The sequence below is a fragment of the Saimiri boliviensis genome, chromosome 2 (genome assembly GCF_048565385.1).
Source record: "Saimiri boliviensis isolate mSaiBol1 chromosome 2, mSaiBol1.pri, whole genome shotgun sequence".
In the NCBI taxonomy this organism is placed as follows: domain Eukaryota; kingdom Metazoa; phylum Chordata; class Mammalia; order Primates; family Cebidae; genus Saimiri; species Saimiri boliviensis.
In genome coordinates, this window is record NC_133450.1 from 140,997,394 (window position 1) to 141,011,681 (window position 14,288).

The window sequence follows — 14,288 nt, forward strand, 5'->3', positions numbered from 1 at the left end:
CCGGAGCGGGGCTTTCCCGTCTGCACCGTGGCAGGCCTGGGGCTCCTGCAGCAGAGGAAAGACATTGCATGTCGTCAGCCTCCCCGCCCGCACCCGGTTCTGGTCGGCTCACGATGGGGGCTGCACTGAGGCCTTTATGAGCAGCCTCCTGAGCTGTGGGACAGAGTCCTGGCCTCTGTTGGGATGCCCCACAGTGTGGCCGTCTGCCATCCCTGCACGGGACAACCTCCAGGCCTCAGTCCAGGCCCAGCTTGCAGCCTTTTTTAACCATTTCATCAGCTCTTGCAGCAATTAATAGCCAGTCCCCCTTCTTCCACCTGGCCTGTTGGAGAGAAGCCGACGTCTGTCTCTAGATGGTGTGAGTGGCCTCATCTGCCCTTGCGTTGTCTCGTTCAGCAGCCTGGAAGCTTCCCTGTCTTGCCTCGCCTCCAGCTGTCAAGAGTTCCCGACAGGCTTCGCCGCCAGCCTCGCTGTGCCACATGACAGAAACGTGGGGAGCAGCCCCTTGCCTGCGTCCCTGGCATCCTGGGGGCTGTTTCCTTGGGGACAGCATCTGGAGAGGCAGGGGAGGTGATTTGTGTCATTGCTGGTGACAGTTTCTAAGACAATTGCCAAACCTGGCTGGGGACGGACCTTTGAGATGGGTTCGTAAGAAAACCTGTGCGCACACAAACACCCTTCCTGCCTTCACGTCTGTTCCCAGGGGGGCCTCTGTCACCAGACTGTGGGCCCAGCCCATCTGAAGGCTGTGTTTGCCCCGGCTTCAGTTTTTCTGAATGGCTGAGCAGCACCCCAACAGCACTCTTGCGGTGGAGGGCGGGCAGGGAGGGGACAGGACAGTGACCGAGGGCCGTGGCCCCGCCCCTTGCTGGCAGTTTCATCTGTGTGTGTGTTTCATTCTGCACAATGGTCACAGTGCTGTCTACCTCCAAGGATTCTGTGAGGCCCGAAAGAATGACTGGTTTTCTTCAGGTGTCGGCACACAGAGGGGCTTGCCCACAGATGGGGGGCTCTTCAAATGCGGGTTGGAGGAGTCCACATCTGTGCCATGGCCATCTGCCCGCTGCCAGCTTTGCTCCTCTGGCTGCCTTTCAGCTGCCTCACTCACACCTGCAGTGCTGCAGAAAATGAAATACCCGGGGTGAGAGCTTCCTCCGCCACCTTTGCCCGCCTGCCTGTAGGAAGCTCTGCAAGGCAGGAGCTGGGCTCGCCCCCGGCTCCCCCTCAAGAGAGGCCCAGATGCTTCGCCCACAGGCGGACGCTGGGTGGCTCATGCATTGTGACGTGTCCCCCAGGGAAGGTGCCGAGGGCCTTCCTTGAATGCACACGTGCTCTCTCTGTCAAGCAGACCTTGACCTCTGTCAAGCAGACGCAACCCCAGCCTAAAAAGGCGACAGCTGATATTCAGAGGCAAGGTTTGGGATGAGACCGTGGCATGCGGTGTGGCTGGGGAGCCCATTCCTGAGTGCCGCAGGGACTGTTCCTGCCCCGGCCTCCATCCCCGCCTCGCCTGCCTGCATGCTGGCTGTGGTGGCAATGGAAGGGGGCACTCTGCATTTATTTCCATCCCTCCAGCAGTGAACTTTGCCACCCACTTTGAGCCTAGGCTGTGAGAGGCATCCTTGTGCAGGGCTGAGGGTGTGCAGAGCTGAAGACACATCCGGCCTGGGCCTGACGTGGCCCCTGCCCTGAGCCCCCGGGTGTAGTGAGCCACCAGCGAGGCCTGTGGGAACAGGGGCGGTTGATTGGCTCAGCAGTCCTGGTGTCTCCGGAGCGTCAGGAGAGCTGGTCAGCCGCCACACAGAGTCACTGGAAATGTCCCCAGTGTGGGGAGGAGCCAGGCCAGTCAGCCACCATGCACAGAGTCACTGGAAATGTCCCCCAGTGTGGGGAGGAGCCAGGCTGGTCAGCCGCCATGCACAGAGTCACTGGAAATGTCCCCCAGTGTGGGGAGGAGACAGGCTGGTCAGCCGCCATGCACAGTCACTGGAAATGTCCCCAGTGTGGGGAGGAGCCAGGCTGGTCAGCCGCCATGCACAGTCACTGGAAATGTCCCCAGTGTGGGGAGGAGCCAGGCTGGTCAGCCGCCATGCACAGTCACTGGAAATGTCCCCAGTGTGGGGAGGAGACAGGCTGGTCAGCTGCCATGCACAGTCACTGGAAATGTCCCCAGTGTGGGGAGGAGCCTGGCTGGTCAGCCGCCATGCACAGAGTCACTGGAAATGTCGCCAAGGAGCTGCATTGAGCACAGGAGTGCCTACAAGAGTCCAGATCACAGGCCAAGTGGGGGTCCTGGAGGACATCTTGGAGGAGGTGGCCTAGGAACCGAGTCCTGCAGGCAGAGGGGTGGTTTGTTGGAGTAGGACCATGAGCTACAACAAAGCTTTATTGTATTAGGTTTTGGCGGGAATTTCTTTGGCTCTGGTTTCAGAAGGCAAATGACAAACTTCGGGTCGCCCTCCATGTACCTGGGACGTTTGCACCTTGGCTTCAAGGACTGGAAGAGCCAGGGCTGAGCCGGAAGCACTCAGGGCTCCAGGTCACAGCCTCGGGCTGGGGGAACAGGGGCTTTTGGTCTGGAAGCAGAAGCTGCGTGCGCCCATCAGCTAGGGGTGGGAAGATTCTGGTGAGGGCAGGGTCCCGGCCCTGGGCCTCTGGCCTGTGTCTCCAGCATTTAGCAGAGGGCTGGAGAAGTGGAGGCTTGTCCTGGTAGGTCTGTCTGCGATGCTCATTGTGGAGGTGACAGGCAGAGCCCTCGAGGATGCTCCCTGCACTGTCCAGTTCACACTCACAGAAGCCCCACAGGTGGGGCCCACCCCACTGTGTAGACTGAGGCCCAGGCAGGTGACCTCACTGTGGCTCCAGCCGCCTTCGTCCCTTGTGGACCCTCATGCTCTGCAGCTCCCCAGTCAGGGTGGGGGGAGCCTCCCCTCCCGTCTAACCTGCCTCCTCCTGTACAGCGAGCATGACCTGGGGGAGGACATCTATGACTGCGTCCCATGTGAGGATGGAGGAGACGACATCTACGAGGACATCATCAAGGTGGAGGTGCAGCAGCCCATGGTGAGCCCGGCCCCTCCCATCCCCCTCCCCTCTCCCCTCCCTTCCCCTCCTCTCCCCTCACCCACAGAGCAGCCTGGCCCTTGCTTAACACAATACCGAGCTGTCCCCATGTCTGAGCCACCGAGGGGGAGCTGCCCTGGGTACAGGGGGACATCCAGAGGGTACACCCCTTGGTCCTTCCCAGTCCCCACGGGGCTCCTCTGAGGTGCATCCTTGGAAGCCCTCGATGACTCCCGGTCCACTAAGTGCCCTTCCTCCCTATGGAGATGCTCTCAGGTGCCCCAGGTGCGACATCGCCACCATCATGGCCCTCCGCCCGTATTGCCACAGGATCCTCCATCCAGGGGTTTGCAGGGCCCTCAGTCCCTCCTGCCCAGGGAGCCCTAAGATGGTAACTTGGCGCACAGTCTAACAGCACGCCTCATTTTCCCCCTTTGTGTGGAGAGTGATGAGACCAGTATCGGCCCAATTAGCCAGCTGTGCGTCTTTTATGTTGCAAGGATATTTATTTCCAAGCAGGCACTGGCGAATAATCTCTCGGACGCCAGTTTGCTCTGTTTGGGTTTATTGCCAGCAGCTGCTGTGTGGAAGGAAGGTGGGCACTCAGCGGGGCTGGGATGGGCAGATGGGGACCCGGGGGAGCAGGTCACAGGCCCTCGGACTCCCAGGCTCCTGAGCAATGGGCGAGATGCCACTGGCCAACCGTGGAGGCTTTTGATGCCATTTGCTTTTCCTGAAGACATGGGAAATTTCTCAAAAAGCCGATTCCAGTGTTTTCCTTCACTGTGGGAGTAGCCAGCTGGTGGTGGAGAGGCAGAAAGCTGGGGCAACAAATCCCCAAAGAGGCCTTGCCGGGGGAGCTCGCCCGCTCTGCTGGCGTCCTGCTGGGAGAGACAGGCAGGTGCAGGGCTGGGGGTCTCACAGCCCCCAAATGGACTCTTAAGAGCAGGTTTCTCTGCTTGTCCGTGAAGGGTCTCGAGGTGAGTTTTGTTCCCTGCTGTTACGGCGTCTTCCAGGAATGACGGCCCTCTGTGGAGGAAGCAGAGCCTCCACTTTGCCTTCCCGGGGAACTTGGCTGGGCAGCCCTGCTCCCAAGCCTTCCAGGGCAGCTGTTAGGGCTGGAAGGCTGAGCCATGGCAGTGCTGCTGGGGCTCCTCTTGCCTCCCCAGAGCTGGCCTGAGAGGTCCCGAGGTGGCCAATGAGCCGTCTGGACTTGGGAATGAGGTCTGACTGGTCAGGGCCAGTCCACTCCCCAAGTCGTTTGAAAGCTGGGTGTCCTGCGGGTGAACTCCAGCGGGCAGGTACAGTGCCTGTGAGGTTGTGTGGGGGATCCTTGCCCCTGGATCACACAGGCCGTCTCTCTCAACACCCCCATTTGTGCCTGGCCACAGTGGGTGCTCGCTGGAGCCCGCTGCTGTCCCCGGTTCTGAAGCACCTGGGAAAGGACAGGGAGTGTCCACAGAACCTGCCAGGCTGCAGGCAGTGCTGTCTGTGTCCGGGCTGAGCCGCATGCTGCTGTCCTGCTCTGCATAGGGTCCTAATGCCCAGTGCTGGCCCCGCTGGTCTTGAGCTGTCCCGTCCATCCAGGCAGGGGCTGGGGGCCGGGGGTAGTTCCTGCCTCCTGCCAGGTTCCTCTGAGAGAAAACAGCTGTTTCCATGTCCTCCTTGTCCTGTCTGGAGCTATCTGAGCAGCACCAGTAGAAGGTAATAGAGATGGTGACGTCTCCAAAGTGAGATAGGCCAGAAGATGGCAGGTGCCCCTTCCAAAGCCTGGGTAGGGGTGCTATGAGGGCTCTGGCCCCCAAGCGTTTTCCCTGCCCAGCTGGACAGCACCAGGGGTTGTGATGTGACTTCGGGTCTGCTGGCTGGTCGTGGGGTGGTGTTCCTGACGTCCCAAGCCCAGCTTTTGAGGACAGTGTGGGCCCTGCTAACTGGCACTGTTTCTGGTTTCTTTCTCCACGCTTGCAGATTAGATACATGCAGGTGAGTGGCCCTGGAAGGGGAGGTTGGGGACGTCCTGCCTACACCATCTTCTTGACCTTTCAGGAAGGTCTCAGACCTCTTTGAGAAAACTCAGGACCCTGCCCCCAGGGAGTCGTGGTCAGGAACATGTGATTTTGGGCATCAGGGACCCTCAACACCCCCGTGGCCCGTTACCCCCAGCACCCCTGTGGCCCTGTACCCCCAGCACCCCAGTGGCCGGGTACCCCCAGCACCTCTGTGGCCCGGTACCCCCAGCACCTCTGTGGCACGGTACCCCCAGCACCCCCGTGGCCCTGTACCCCCAGCCCCATCTTGCACATTGCCTTAGATCTGCAGCCCGGCAGACCCAAGGGGACCCTTGGGCATTTCCTGGAGGATGATGATGGTCTTAGGGCAGACACCAGTGCCGTAGGTCACAGTGACGTTTCTCTAGAGCTTTCTGACAGATGTGGTTCACCCAGCCTAACAGAACCTTAGACAGTGTCGGGAAAATCTACCACTCCCCACAGTGACCCACCTGTTGCCTCACCCTGGACCACTGGCCAGGCAATCTCCCAACAGTCCTGCCCTGGCCACGTTCTACCAGGGGTGGGGGCCGGCCCCGCTCTGGAGGAGGCCCCAGGGGCCTTGCCAGGGGTTGTCATCTCAGGCCCCCTGGTTAGAAACCAGTAGGCACTCAGGGGAAGAGTCCGGCCTGCAGGTGGCTGGCACTGGGACGTGCAGTGGTGGGCGTGGTCTACACGGAGTCAGGCGCCCATCTGCAGTGTGGAGGACTCCACGCAGTAGGTGCTTTAGCAGGTCACCCCTGCTTCTGTGCTGGAGGGGTGGCTTCTGAGGCGCTCGCTCCAGTCTGCTGAAGGATTGAAATTCCGAATCGGAGGAGTAGGAGCCTGGGATTCTAGAAGGCTCCGCCTGCAAGCCTGCCTTGGCACTGTCTCTGCCACATCCCCTCCCCATACCTCAGTTTCTTCATCTACAAATTGGATGGGAAGGGGTTGGTTCCCTCTGTCACTCATCTGGCTGCGGCACTGCACACTTGGTGACCTCGGGGCCAAACCCGAGGTGTCGTCGTCTTGTGCAGGGGTGTCCAGGTGTCACGGGGCAGACGCGCAGGCGGCAGGTGGCCAGCCCCATGGGGTCCGGCTGACGCCCCCTTCCCTCCTGTAGAAAATGGGCATGACTGAGGATGACAAGAGGAACTGCTGCCTGCTGGAGATCCAGGAGACCGAGGCCAAGTACTACCGCACCCTGGAGGACATTGAGAAGGTGAGGGTGGGCGTTGGCCGCTGCAAAATGGCCGTGGCCACTGTGGTCATGGTGGGGCTGTCCGCCTCCTGGGAGTGCATTCTGGAGGCAGGACCGACCACAGGGCGTCTCTGATAGGCGAAGGAGACTCAGTGGCCCGCCCAACCCTGCCTCCAGTACCCGCTACCCAAAAGGAGGATGCCCTCTCCTTTCCTGTGCAGCCCCTGAAGCCCCGGCCTGCGGGCGGCCCTGCTCCTCCCCCAGCCTCATCGGGGAGGGATTATGGCCTCAGCTCCTGAGCGTTTCTCGAAGGCAGGCGCTGAGCTAGCTCCTCGAGTGTCCCCCCGCCCTGCCTAGAGCTGCTCCCCAGCCTCTCCACACTCAGCCTTCCCCGCTGCAAAACGGGGCAGCTCCCGTGGGGCCTGGGAGTGTCCTGCACAGGGTGTGGTCGGGCCTGGTGACCGAGCCCCCCGCACGGCTCTTCCAGCCCCATGCGTCCGGGTCCTCTTTCCCGCCAACCGGCTGAGCTCCCGGAGGGCTGAGGACCGGGCTGCGCCTGCCCTTCGCCGCTCGGGCCTCCTGTGGGCACCTGGTCGGCCCGGCCCTGGCGCGTTTCCCCAGCACTTCTGAGTCTTTATTGCCAGCTGCCAGGGTGTACTGGAGAGAAGAACCCATGTTGTTTTCAGGTTGGAGTCCCCTTTCTATCTTCTGGTTGTGGTGTGGGGTCCAGGGTGGCCATGATGCCTCCAGCGGGGAGACCCAGGCTGCCCCAGCCCCAGCCCCTGGCCAGCGGCCTTTCTGCACACACGTGTGTCCGCCCTGACCCAGGTCCTCCCGGCCCCCGCCCTGGCAGAGCCACGCCCCTTCCGGGAATCTTGGCCCCGAAGTCGGCTTCTGCCGGGTCCTGCTGGCCTCCGTCTCCCTCCACGGCTGCGTGCTGCTGCAGAAAGCAGGAGTGCTCCTGGGGTCTGTCTCCGCCCGCCTGAGGCTGTCACCCGGGTGTGTCTGCTTGGGCGATGCGCTCTGCTCCCAGTGGTGGCCAAGCGGCGGTCCAACATCTGGGCCCAGAGGACCCCCTCAGAGCTGCTGGCTGCCCTGGCCAGGAAGCACTCGGGGAGCACGAGAGGAGAGGGTGGCAGGGCGTCCCGGGCCTCCGGAGCAGGGTGGCAGCCTCACGCGGCCTGGTCTTCACGTCACATCCCACCTGAGGCTGGGGCTAGAGCGCTCTGGTCACTCCCTGCCCCTCCGGCGCTCCTGGGGGTGGAGAGCATCCCTTTTGATAACAGTTCTGGGGTCGTGCTCAGGAGCACAGGCTCAGTGTCCGAGTCCTGACTGCCCTGCCTCCTGGGTCTCAGCTCGTCACCGCAAGCCACAACCCAACTCCCACCGCAGGGCAGCCATACCGCAGCACCCAAGTCCACCCTATGTGTGACTCGGCCCCCACCACGCTGGGGGCGTTAGAATCTTTGGCTGTGCACCAAAGGGGTGTGCACCCCGCCCCCCGCACTCACTCCCAAAGCATGGAGCCCCGTGTGGTCGGAACGCAGGCGTGCCCCAGTAAGCATGGAGCACCCCAGTGTGCCTTCCTGTGGAGCTGCCCCGTGACCCTCCGCCGGCAGCTGTGACCTTGAGAGGGCAGGTGACAGCAGCAGGGTGGCAGTGGTGGGCTTCTCTCTTCCAGAACTACATGAGCCCCCTGCGGCTGGTGCTCAGCCCTGCAGACATGGCAGCTGTCTTCATTAACCTGGAGGTAAGGGTCCCGGCCCCCCTTGTTCATGTCAGGCTCTGAGCCTTAACTTGGCACTGGCCGTACATGTACTGCTGTGCCCAGGGCCTTGGAGAGCCGCACCCCTGCGGCTCCGTGGCGGCACGTGCTGGCCGAAAGTAGGAGACCTCACCCCCCTCTCCAGTGTCTGTAGGTTTAGGAGTCGGAGTGGCAGGTTTCTGGGCTCCCCTTGTCTGCAGATGGGGCTGGAGGCACAGACGACCCTGGGAATGTAGATGAAGTTTTTGTCAGCGGCAACAGAGCAGCATGTCCCTCCACCCCTTTGAGAAGACCCCCTTACCTGCTCTGCTGGTGTCTGAACGCAGTCACAGAAAGACAGTTCCCCAGGCAAAGAGTCACCTTGGCGTGGTCAGAAGAGCAGGGGGCTGCACCAGGTTTCTGCAGCCGCACATGGGCGGGCTTCCTCCAGGGACACGCTGCTCCTGGCGCTTCCTCTGGGCCTGGTGGCCGCAGGTGCCCGCAGCCCACGTGGTGGCTGTGTCCTGTCTTCCCTGGGCGTCTCATTAGCTGCAAGGGTGGGCTCTGGTTATGCTGTCCTGGACAAGGCTGGCTTGGACCCTAGAGCTTCCAGCGGCCTGTGCCTCTGACCCAGAGTTCATCCGGCCATGGGCTGTGGCCAGGATGAAGGAGGAGACACAGAAAGAAGCCTGGGGCAGGGCTGTGCGTCCCAGGGTGCTGGCTGAGCATGGCGGTGCTGCACTGTGCTGCACCACTGTAGCTGCAGAGCTGGCCCCGAGCCGGCCACTGTGTGTCAGACGGGCTGATGCGGGCTGTGGCTGTGGCTGTGGCTGTGGGTGGCATCCCTCCCACACGTGGTGGCTCTTTGGGGCGCCATTGCTGTAGAACCTTCTCCCTGAATCACACCCTGGCATGAACACGTAGGAGGGGTGCAGGCCCAGCACCCGGGCCCCTCACCCCCTCGACAGGAGCCACAGAACCACATGGGTGCTTCCAGGACGGTGCTCCCAGGACGGTGCTCCCATCTTGCCTCGGGTGGGCCTGGCCAGGCACTCACGGCTCTTTTTAACCCAGGACCTGATCAAGGTGCACCACAGCTTCCTGAGAGCCATCGATGTGTCCATGATGGTGGGGGGCAGCACGCTGGCCAAGGTCTTTCTCGATTTCAAGGAAAGGTGAGTGGCTGCCCACTCCTCCCTGTCTGCAGGAGCGTTTACACACGTGGGACTCTTGGGTTCTGGGTGTCCGAGGCAGGGTGCCCCCTCTGGACCCCGTCCTCCCTTGTTGAGGATGCTGCCCACCCTGAGCCACAGCCTGGTTGATGGAGAGCCAGCCCCGTGTCCTGTGGGAGCTCAGCAAGGGGAGGATGGGATTCCGGACACTTCCGACTAGCTGTGAGGGGCGGCTGTCAGAGTGGCTCTGTGTCCCTGCAGAGATCTCGGGGCCCTGCTTCTCCCTTCTGCACCTTCGTGGCCGGTTCTAGAGTTAGGACGCAGACAAGGATGAGAGGAGGTGGCATGGGGGACTGTCGGAGGCCAGGGAGGCGGGGTTTCTGGGGTTTAGACGATGCCCAGGCTGTCGGAGTTCGTGGAGATGGCGTTTCTAGCCACAGACATCTGGAGAGAGCCCCATCAGGGTCAGTGCCAAGCTCTCTGTCCTCTGAGAGCCTTTGGTGGGGTGCAAAGGGGTCTGCGCTGATGCTTCCTGAACCTGGCTGCTCACTAGAGCTACTGGGGAGCTTGATACAAATACCGTGTTCTGGGTCCACTCTTGCAAGGGTCTGCTGTAGGGTCTGGGAAGCTGTGGAAGACCCCACAGGGGCATCCGACCACATGGCCCTGGGCATTGTGAGAGGTATTTCTCCCTTGTTGCAGGAGGGTCCCCTTCATTGTCCGCCAGGTGCCTGTCAGCACAGCTCACACGCCCCTCCCTGTCCAGGCAGCCGGGGACAGGCCCAGGGCTGGATTCTCGGGCACGCTGCATGGGAACCCTGCGGGTGCTTCCCCATGTGCTCTGTAGCTCCAGGAAAGGAGCTCCCCATCCCCTGCAGGACGGGTCCCGGAGCCTGCTGCCTGGGAGCCGTGGCTTGGGGGGGTTCCCGGAATCGTGAGGGAACAGGCGGTGCCAGTGGTCAGGTGGCAGAGGGGACCAGGAGAGCTGACGCGGCCCAGCAGGTGTGAGCACACTGGCCAGCCCTGGAGGGTAAGAGTGGGCAGGGGTGGGGGACAGGACTCTCTCTCACCTGCCCCCAGCAAGGTGTCCCTTCACCTGCGGGTGAGCCCCTAGTGCCCGGCTGGCAGGGTCACACTGGCTGTCACCAGATTCTCGCCGGGCATGGGGTACAGCGGATCTTCTCAGTGCCTTGTTCATGCTCTCCCTTGGCCAGGAAGGGAGGGAGGCCACGGATGAGGTGTGGTTTGCCTTGAGACCCGTTAAAGGCTGAAGCCCTGGAGCGGGAGTGGCTGGCCGTGTGGTAGAGTGACAGGGTGGATGGCCTGCCCTCGTGCAGGAGTCTCCGCAGCCAGGCTGCCCTGCGACTCTCCTGGCCCCGTCCTACCAGCAGGACCTTGCACGTGTGGTTCCCAGGACATCCCTGCCTTGGAGTGCCACTGCAGTGTGGGCAGTGCGCCCAGTCACACAGGCTCCGCCCAGGAGCTCTGCAGACAGGCGGCCCCGGCCCTGGCAGCAAGATGTGAGGCGTGAGCCGTCAGTCGGGCTGTGTTTGGGGAAGGGGCTGGCAGTGTTTCCTCAAAGCTCGTCACCAGCTCGTGGCGGTTCCGTCCCAGGATCCAGCTTTTCTGCTCCTTTCCTCATTTTGGAGCCAGCCCCAGGGCCCTGGTTCTTGCTCACAGGCTGAGTCCCAAAGCTCTTATAGGGTGCCTGCTGTGTACCGCTCCTGGGCCCTGGACTGAGGACACGCAGTGAACAGAGCTGCTGGCCTCTTGCTGGGTGGGAGGGATGAGAAACAAGGCAGAGGAGCTCAGGGGGGCTGTGACAATGACCACAAACACGGCAGCTTAAAGCAGCAGAGATGGCGCCGCCCTGCAGCCACGTCCTGAATTAGTCTCACCGAGCCAAAGTCCAGGCAGCCCCAGCTCACGCTTCCCGTGACGGTTCCGGGGAGAGCCTTCCTGCATCCTGCAGCTCCTGGGGCCCTGGGGGTTCCTGGCTTATGGCTGTGCTGCCTCGTTCTCTGTCCCTGTGTCCACGTGCCCTGCTGCGTTCTCTGTCCCTGTGTCCACGTGCCCTGCCGCGTTCTCTGTGTCCATGTACCTGCCGCGTTCTCTGTCTCTGTGTCCACGTGCCCTGCCTCATTCTCTGTCCACGTGTCCTGCCTCGTTCTCTGTCCCTGTGTCCACATGCCCTGCCGCGTTCTCTGTGTCCACGTGTCCTGCCGTGTTCTCTGTCCGTGTCCACGTGCCCTGCCACATTCTCTGTCCCTGTGTCCACGTGCCCTGCCACATTCTCTGTGTCCACGTAAGCCTGCCACGTTCTCTGTCCCTATGTCCACGTGCACTGCCTTGTTCTCTGTCCCTGTGTCCACGTGCCCTGCCACGTTCTCAGTTCACACGGCCTCCCCACGTCTCTGTGTCCTTTTCTGAGCCCGCTCTTCTGGGATTTAGAGCTACTTTCCTTCAGCGTGGCCTCATTTTGGTCCTCACCATGACTACATCTGTATCGTGACAAAATAAGGTCACATCATGAGGCTCTGGTGGACAGGCGTTGTGCAGGGCACTGTTGGACTCACTGCCGCTGAGCTGTGGCCTGGGCTCCTCTCCATTGCCAATTGCCCATGGTCAGTGAGGCTTGGAGTGACATCTAGCCCTGCCATCTGCTTTGCACGTGGGCCAAGTGAGAGAGGGCGCGGGCCCCTTGAGTGTCCTGGACTCAACAGAGAGAGTGTCCCTCTGCAGAGCCTCACTGTGGGACCTTGAGGGCCAGGCTTGGGAGCCATGTGCATTCGCTTTGGAATCCAGCCCTGTACCCCCTTGCTGGGCAACGTCAGAAATCATGTCTCCTCTCTGAGCCTCAGGGCCCCCATCCTAAAAGTGGTGTGTCTGTGAGGACGCAGTGAGCCCAGGGGTGACGCACATCCCATGGCCAGGGCCCCTGCCAGTTCCTCAGGGAGGTCCGGCTTTCTTTCCCCGGTAGTTCTGCTGTTCATCCCCACACCCTGCATCCTTGCATCAAATACATGCAAGGCCCCGTGTCCAGGTTTGAGGCTGTGGCCACTGAGCCGTGTGTGAGGCCTGGTGCAGGCAGGTTCGGGCTGGGTGCTGGGGCGTAGGGAGGTGTGAGACCCACTGCAGGAGCTCGGAGCTGGTGGTGGGGGACCACCGGGGCATTCTCCTCTGTCAGCTCCCACTGACTTTGGACAGGCCTCTACCTGCTGCCCCTTGACCTGTCTCCTTGCTTTTCCCTCTGGCCCTGCTGGGGCAGGGGTTGAGGCGGAGAAGGCAGTACAGAAGGGGCAATGGTAGGGAAGGGTTTTGACGGATGAGTAGAAGTTTGCCTGGCGAAGGCTGCCAGCTCAGCTGTGCTGTGGCTGAGAGGTGGGCATTCCTGGTGTGGTGTGGTGTGAGGAGAGCAAGGCTGGGATCTGTACCCCAGCCCCTCGTCTGCCTACACCTCGGGCCTAGGTGACCTGGAGTAGTGTGAAATTGAAGTGGGGGGCTCCTGAAGCTGGCTCGGCCATGCTAGAGCTCCTGGCACAGGCATGTTACCCGCTGTGCTTCAGTTGGGTGCTTTTTCCACGCACTCGAATACTTCCCTTGACTGGGAGGGGCTGGGGCCATCGCTGGGCCCATCGCTGGGCCCAGCTCACCTGAAATGCTCAAAGTGGAAGCCGCAGTGGCACAGGGCCTGCTGGGAAGTCAGGCGTGTGGAGTCACGTGCTTCCTGGGGCCCGAGTGTGGCCCGGGCCCCAGCAGCAGCAGACCTGGCTCCATGCAGGGAGGACCCCTTGCCAGGGGCTCTGGCTCTCCCCCTCCCCAGCCCACACTCGCCCTCCCAAGTCCAGGCAGTCTTGGGAAGCTCTGAAGCCTCAGGGTTCACCACCTGCCCTGGCTTCCCCAGCTGGAGTCCTCAGGGCAGGTCGGGGCACTTTTCAAAGGGGCCACATGGGTGGGCTGGGAGCCGCAGGGTTCCGGGTGCCCCTGGACCTCCCACCGTGGTTCTGGTCTGGCGCTGTCATCAGATGGAAGGCACAGCCAGGAGGCGGCGCAGCGCAGCCCAAGGACCTGGGCTTTGGCGTGGGTGACTGCTGGTGGGATTCCCTTCTCAGCTTCGGGCCTCTCTCAGCCTCACTGTCCCCATGGGTAGAACGGTGACAGTCACAGTCCTCCGGCTTCCAGCCCAGGTCCCGGCACCAGGTGGCACCCAGTGCGTGTGGTGTGTCTTCTGCGCACGGCTCTGACCGTTCTCTGAGGGTGGAGAAAACACGGATCCGGAGTACGGCGGATGCAGGCAGCCGCCAGGACCCAGCGTCTGGTCCGCTCACTTTCCAGGCTGCCCGAGGTCTCTTAAATGTCCCTCTGTTCTTTCTCCCCTCTCCTCTGCCGGGGCTTCTGAAGCTTTTGTTCAATTTTTTTTTTTTAAAGGGGAAAACCCCTTTTCTCGGTTGCGTCCAGAGATGATAGGTTTTCATTAACTTTTCTATTAAAATGATCAGTGGGTGGAAACCAGGAGCAGGTTCTCGTTTAAAGTGGCTTTCGGTCAACCCACACCCCCGTCTCCAGGCAGGAAGCAGGCCCGTTGCGATGACAGTGATGCCTCCCTATAGACCTCCCAGGTCTGTGGACACGGGACCCACCCATGGGGACACACCCGTGCAGGCCCACGTGTAGGCCCTGTGGGACTGGCCACGCATGCTTTTCTTGGCTGTGGCTAGGCTTCCAGCTCAGCTGTGCTGTGGCTGAGATGTGGGCGTTCCTGGTGGGGTGTGCTGTGAGGAGAGCAAGGCTGGGATTCAAGCAGATTCTGGTCCTTTCTCAGAGTCATTGAATCTCAGCCTCCCGTGCCAGAAGCGTCCCTGTAGGCCTGTGGGGGAGAAATCTCAGGTGGGCAGAGGAGGTACCAGCCATTGGACCCACGTGCAGTGCTGGGAGGGTCTCAGGGCCTCTGGCGCTCCTGGCCACGTGTGAGGATGGCTTCATGAGCATTTGTTGGGAATGGGAAATGTGTCAAGATGCCTGTCCTTGTGCCTGAGCCAGCTCCTAAGGGACACGCTCCCGGGCAGAAATGTGACCCCAGC

At 61.8% G+C, this 14,288-nt stretch overlaps 1 protein-coding gene across 5 annotated transcripts in view; it reads left to right on the plus strand.

The window, feature by feature from the left end:
- VAV2 (vav guanine nucleotide exchange factor 2) overlaps positions 1-14,288 on the plus strand; it is a 213,086-nt gene that overhangs the window by 160,779 nt on the left and 38,019 nt on the right. For all 5 annotated transcript variants that reach the window (XM_039461205.2, XM_074394538.1, XM_074394539.1 and 2 more), the window contains exons 5-8: positions 2,961-3,063; positions 6,214-6,312; positions 7,973-8,041; positions 9,110-9,210. In XM_039461205.2, coding sequence (XP_039317139.1) covers positions 2,961-3,063; positions 6,214-6,312; positions 7,973-8,041; positions 9,110-9,210 — 372 coding nt within the window. The remainder of the gene's footprint in view (positions 1-2,960; positions 3,064-6,213; positions 6,313-7,972; positions 8,042-9,109; positions 9,211-14,288) is intronic.